A 6,462-nucleotide genomic window follows, 5' to 3' on the forward strand; every position below is an offset into this window, starting at 1 on the left:
CTTTTCTGAAAGGTGCTTTATACATGCTATTAGTAGTAGAAGAAATTTGTCCTTCTCATGAATAACAGCAAATAAAAAAGTTTTCTCCAAGATTCTTAACATTACTGTACTACAAGGACATCCTCTACTGTATCACAAGGTCACTGTGAACTTGTGATCAGTCGCAGTCAAGGATTTATAGACTGGAAACTGAAATACTGGTGTATCTACAGTAGGGAATAGAGGACAGTGTAGAGATCCCTGCGTGAATGCATCCACCAGATTGCATGCAGCACCTTGAAGAGAAACTATCCAGGAGCACCAAAATGGGATATCTATGTTAGCGTGGTGTTTCACCTGATCCAATAAACCTGCTTCCCAGAAGGAGCTGGTTGGATTGGGCACTGGGACATCCTGGGAGTCCACAGATCCTGGCAGAAAGCTTCACTGTGACAGAGAAATGTATTTATAGTGGAGAAAATGGTAGCCAAATAGGACTGTCTGTAACAGAGAAGGAGTTAAGCTCAGTCCCCTGGAAGAGCCTGGATGCTGCCTTGGCATTAAAGCAAGGAATGTGACAGACTGTCAGCTTGCCAACAAAAACCAGGTAACAGGGCAGTTATGAAGTCAGCCAAGGGCAGGACCTCCAGCAGCCACAGCATCCTGGCCTTTGAACTGGGACAGCTGGTTTCAAGTTTTCTATATGGAAATCCTGTGAAGAGGTGGTTGTTGCCTTATGTTAGCCTAGTACCTGCCCCTCTCTTTTGACATCACTTTCCCATAGTACTTAGCTCACTTCACTTTCTTTCTCTTTTGCTCCTCTTCCTCAAACTCAATAACAAACAAATTAATTGTCTTGACTAAATCTTTTATCAGATATGAAATCTATATGTTGTATCGCTTCTATAAAATGTAGCACATACCATGAGCCTGGAAATAAGAGGTTGAACCAGAGGTTCTCATGCTGAATCGTTTACCTAGCTCCGGCCGGTTAAAAGGATAGTATTGACGTCTAGCTAATGACTACCCTACAAGCTGTGATCTGCCTATGTAGGAGGCAGTAAGAAACTCCCCAGTCTAGGGTAGATATTCAGTCAAGTTTTATTTCCATGAAAGAAAAGCCATCCTTCTTTGAGCTGCAGAGAGCTATTGACTATGTTACATTTTAAAGAAGTGTGATATATTCAGGCTCGCTTCCTGAGGGCCTCTAGCCAGCTCCACTGGTTACTATAAAGGGATTTACTGACAAGTTCTCATCTTAATAAGCCTACAAACAAGAGTTTCAGAACATCTACCTGCAGATCTACATACAGTGTATTTTTGTTGTTGTTGTTGTTGTTTTCTTGTTTTCATATTTAGGCAAGGAAAATGATGGGATTTCAACGACAGTTAAACCCCTTGCCATTTTAGTATATGGCCCAGCATGCCATAAGTGTATGTGCCTACGTTTAGCTTAGAGCCACTCCTTTTGTTACATACCAGTCACCTGCTTCATTGTCACCACATACATACCCCCATTCTGTTCCAGAACATCCCTGGAGATAGATGCTTTAATGTCACTGGGGGTCTCCCATGTTCAGCCAGGGTCTCTGTTTGCTAAAGACAAAGGAAATACAAGGCAATTTGCAAGAACTCAGCAATCTAGAGGGATCAGAATATTCATTACAAACAACTATGGATGAGCTAGAGGAAAATCAGAAAGATATTCATCTTACATTACAGAAAGCCCAGAATAACGATAACAGGAAGCAGAAGCAAGAAAAGATGGTAAGTGGAAAATACAGTTCTTCTAGGTGTAAAACTACAATGCGTCATGGAAGATGTAGATCAGCCAGGAAACTGAATCTATAAAAGAAAAGTGAAGAACAAGACATTTTAGTTACTTCTCAGAGTTAAAGAACCTTAGTAGCTCACATTTTTGTAGATTGTATCAAATTCATGAGATATGAGATCCTTGCATTTGATCAAAAGAGCTGTAGCATTTGATTCAGGTCACACAGGCCCTAATTAAATATTTTTTTAAAATTTCTTTAAATTTTTGGATCAGACAATTTTTATATGATAGATATTTCATGTTTTGAAAGATGACATTCAAGATTTCTTTTTGTAAGATTTCTTTTCCAACTCTAAGAGCAAACTTTTCAAAAGGAGATGATGGATATAAGAGAATTGGTGAGTCACCGTGCAAATGTGTGAATAATCACTTGAACAAATATTCAAGTAAACTTAGATGAACCTATTCCATTTGCATTTATTAGCTTGAATATGAATTTATCATCCCTCTCTCCAATTTCTGGCAGGGAGACATCATAGACATGCCAACATTATCTTTCATCTCAGACAATACAAGTGAGAGCATGGATGCTAAGTGCCATACGGCACATTTGGAAGTGAAGGGAAGAACCAGTGCTTTGCAGTCAGAAGCATCCACCAATGCAGAGGAGCTGGAAGAGCTCTGCTGCAAGCAGGTCACAGCTGCTGATATTGAACTTGAGAAGATGAGGTGGGATTTTGTTCTGGCTAAACTGAAGTATGAACATGAGGACAATGAAAAGCAAAGGCTTCATGAGGAGAGAATGGAGCAGATTCATCAACAGGCAGTGAAAAGATCGGTAAGTAGGAAAAGGATAAAGGGTTGAACGCAATAGAGATTGAAACATTCACATTCAGTGCTAAGCAATTTGTAAGGTTTTATTCTTTTGTGCATTGTGTAGTACTGTGACTTCTTTTAAAGTTAGACTTGAACAGATGATCCTTAAAGCTTGTACATGTACTTAGGGAACATGAAGTTGTTCTGCTCCCTAGAATGTGAACTGTAGTAAAGTTCACTACTATAAAATACAGTAAAGAGCAGGTAATTCTCAAATTACGTTTATGAGGTAAGGATCCAAGAACACTTTTTTTTCTTATTTTTTTCCCACAAATGACAGAGGACTTGGTCTGAACTCCGCATTGATCGGTTTCCTGCTTCTACAGTAGGATCAATTTCCTGGGTTACAGTTAGATTATTCAGATATGCATACATAATATGCATATGCAAAGAAAATATTTTTATATTTATATACTCGTATTACATATATATTATGTAAGGATGTATTTATATGCAAAATCATATGCACATGCAAATGCATAAATAAATGAGTGGGTGAAAGAATCAAATGATACAAATTTTACAGACAATCAGTTTTGCAAGCCTTTTATTTACAGAAATAACTGAAGTTTTCATATATTCGAGTTAGTCTGTTGGCAGTCCAGACCAAAAGAGAACACTATTTGTCAATTGCTACAATTTGGGACAGCTACAAATCTTTGTCTGGGCTTTTCCACATCACATTTGCTGTCTGTTAACCTGACTCTCCTCTGATTTGGAGCAATTTGTCATTGGACTGATTTAAAGAATAAACAGTATCTAACAAATCATCAACGTTTTAGAGGTACTTGCATGTTTGTCTTCTCTTGCATGTATTTGTAGCACTTGTGTTGTTGTACATAGAAACAGCTCAGGTCATGCACAAGAATGGCACTCTGCTGAACTCCATAAAAGCCCTAAAATTTTCCATAAACATATGTATATTTTTTTGATATAGTAATCCATATTCCTAGATAGGATCTCACTTAAACATAGCCGAAGAAACTGCAGTGACAATTAAGAGAAATACATATGAGGATCAGGTCATGTATTCAATATATTTTATTGGCCTTGTATATAAACAAGGCCAAGTGCCGGGTCCTGCACCTGGGGCACAACAACCCCAAGCAGCGCTACAGGCTGGGAGATGAGTGGCTGGAAAGCTGCCTGGCAGAGAAGGACCTGGGAGTATTGGTTGATAGTCGGCTGAATATGAGCCAGCAGTGTGCTCAGGTGGCCAAGAAGGCCAACAGCATCCTGGCTTGCATAAGAAGCAGTGTGGCCAGCAGGTCTAGGGAGGTGATTGTCCCCCTGTACTCGGCTCTGGTGAGGCCGCACCTCGAGTACTGTGTTCAGTTTTGGGCCCCTCACTACAAGAAGGACATGGAGGTGCTCGAGAGAGTCCAGAGAAGGGCGACGAAGCTGGTGAGGGGTCTGGAGAACAAGTCTTACGAGGAGCGGCTGAGGGAGCTGGGGTTGTTCAGCCTGGAGAAGAGGAGGCTCAGGGGCGACCTTATCGCTTTCTACAGGTACCTTAAAGGAGGCTGTAGCGAGGTGGGGGTTGGTCTATTCTCCCACGTGCCTGGTGACAGGACGAGGGGGAAGGGGCTAAAGTTGCGCCAGGGGAGGTTTAGGTTGGATATTAGGAAGAACTTCTTTACTGAAAGGGTTGTTAGGCATTGGAATGGGCTGCCCAGGGAAGTGGTTTAGTCACCATCCCTGGAGGTCTTTAAGAGACGTTTAGATGTTGAACTTAGTGATATGGTTTAGTGGAGGACTTGTTAGTGTTAGGTCAGAGGTTGGACTGGGTGATCTTGGAGGTCTCTTCCAACCTAGACAATTCTGTGATTCTGTATTTGGCTAAATGACATGCATCTGGACTAAGCAAGTTAACTAATGAATTATCTTATTAAGACCTGAAAGTTTACCTATGAGTACATGTAAAGTAAAAAAGTACAGGCTAGAGTTTGTGCCACAGATGTAGAGATGGATACACAAAAGTCTTACCATGGGTGTGCACTTACCTCACATGAACTACTCTGCATATTTGCAGACCCTTTCTTGCAGTAAATACAAGATCACTAACCTTTATTTCAGAGAGAGAAAACCTAGCTTGTGTTATGGTTATGGGTGGGAATGTGACACCTATTATTTAACAGAATAGCTGATTTGGTCTCAGTTCACATGACTAATCTCACAGTCACTTTTTATGAACTAAGAGTGCCAGCAGGCCAGGTCTGCTCAGGGAAGCACATGGACTGGGTGTGAGTGAAATAGAGTCATGTAACATAATGTGTATTTTCTCCTTTTTCCACAGTTTAGCCAAGGACTGCAAGATCTACTCCAGCCCCCAAACCAGTATGCCTTGTTCCTGTACTGCTTCATCTTTATTCATGTTATTTATACAGTAAAGGATCTGGCCTTCTACTTTTTCCACAACCATTACCTGTTCTGTTTTGCTATTGTGTTCTTTTTCATTCTCAAAAAGATTTTCCAGGACTACAAAAATAAGAAAAAATGCTTTTAAAAAAGGCAGTGTTCACTTTTCTGCCCCTAATTTTGCTGCTTTTTATCATCCTTTACTCACCATGCCAATCATACGTGCAGGATTTCAGCTAAGATTATATGCACAGAATGTAATAATACAAAACTGATTTTCTGAAGAAAATTGGGATTGTATGACATCATTGGACTTCATGCTGTCTCACCAACATGTTTAACATCATTCAGGGGCATTCATCTATACAAATAAACTGATACGCAATAAGAAATCTTTTTCAAATGTATTTTATTTTTTCTCACTTCCTTGGATTAACATAGCGACTTGGTCTTACCTATAATAATTTTTCATGGAGAGGTTTCAGAGATAGATTCATTAGCACAGAGGAAAGTGCTCAGGGGAATTTAATATTGTTATGTGTTCACTGCCATGTGCTGGGCAGACACCTCGCTTTGGATTGAGGCTCCCTGACTCTGGAATAGAAACATTACCCTCTGTGCTGTGGCCTCATCTGTAGTTACACACAGCTTCAGTCAGCAACGGACCAGCAAGCACTGGCAAACACATACGTTCTTTGTTATCGAGGTGTCATCATTTCTGAAGTTCCCACACTGGTAAGGAAAGATACCTAATATAGTCCCATTAAAAGGCATTTTGTCTAGTGAGATGAGACCTTTTTTTTTAATGCTATTTTAGTCATGCAGTAGAAGATACTCCCAACTGAGAAAGTGAAGAGTTGTCTGCCATACAGTAGTATGTCAGGCTAGAGTAACTGCAATCTCATGAACTTTCCAGTGGTGTTACAGCCAGAACAAAGTTCACCCATATATCCTCGTACACGTATGACTGTTTTATTTAAATAATTCTTGTCTCAATCTCCCTTCTCTTTGCATTGCGTTCTTAACAGGAACACAACCTCAAAAGTATTTGATAATCAGGCTGGATATCCAAAACCACATTCAGGTCAGGGTTTACAATGATGAAAGGAGTGTAGTCCTTACTCAGGACTGTATCCGTGATAAGTCTGACCTCAGTCAATGTGGTATTAGTTGGGCACGGCAGTGGCAATGTGTTCACAAAACCAATTCTGTGTACAAGGCTGTCTGAACCAAGGCAGTAAAGAAGAGAGTATTTCAGATCCAGGTTTATTGACTTGGTGGCTTCCTGACAGGGCAGAACGAACATAGAGCACAGGGTCTTGCTTTTCCACAGCTTCTGCATTTCTGAAGCAGTGAAGGTTACAAGGAGAGTCTGCTTTATAGATATGGAAAAATCTGCAGAAGATTGAAATGAACTATGACATGATCTTCTGAAAAGGAAATGCGACCAGGTAAAGTGAGGTTGCTTGCTATGG

At 40.3% G+C, this 6,462-nt stretch overlaps 1 protein-coding gene across 1 annotated transcript; it reads left to right on the top strand.

Moving 5' to 3' along the window:
- The first annotated feature begins 1,502 nt into the window (after positions 1–1,502).
- Positions 1,503–5,375, top strand: LOC121066992. The gene is made up of 3 exons (XM_040550882.1): positions 1,503–1,746; positions 2,280–2,591; positions 4,926–5,375. The coding sequence occupies exons 1-3, from the start codon at positions 1,552–1,554 to the stop codon at positions 5,133–5,135; spliced, it is 717 nt and encodes a 238-aa protein (XP_040406816.1). The 5' UTR covers positions 1,503–1,551; the 3' UTR covers positions 5,136–5,375.
- The last annotated feature ends 1,087 nt before the right edge of the window (positions 5,376–6,462 follow it).

The sequence above is a fragment of the Cygnus olor genome, chromosome 3 (genome assembly GCF_009769625.2).
Source record: "Cygnus olor isolate bCygOlo1 chromosome 3, bCygOlo1.pri.v2, whole genome shotgun sequence".
NCBI classification, from domain to species: domain Eukaryota; kingdom Metazoa; phylum Chordata; class Aves; order Anseriformes; family Anatidae; genus Cygnus; species Cygnus olor.

What these genes read in the sequence shown, in the direction of transcription:
- LOC121066992 (XM_040550882.1), top strand. Translation starts at nt 1,552, where the DNA reads ATGTTCAGCCAGGGTCTCTGTTTGCTAAAGACAAAGGAAATACAAGGC. An exon ending in AGCAGAAGCAAGAAAAGATG is followed by an intron (nt 1,747 to 2,279) that starts GTAAGTGGAAAA and finishes AATTTCTGGCAG; the next exon opens with GGAGACATCATAGACATGCC. An exon ending in AACAGGCAGTGAAAAGATCG is followed by an intron (nt 2,592 to 4,925) that starts GTAAGTAGGAAA and finishes CTTTTTCCACAG; the next exon opens with TTTAGCCAAGGACTGCAAGA.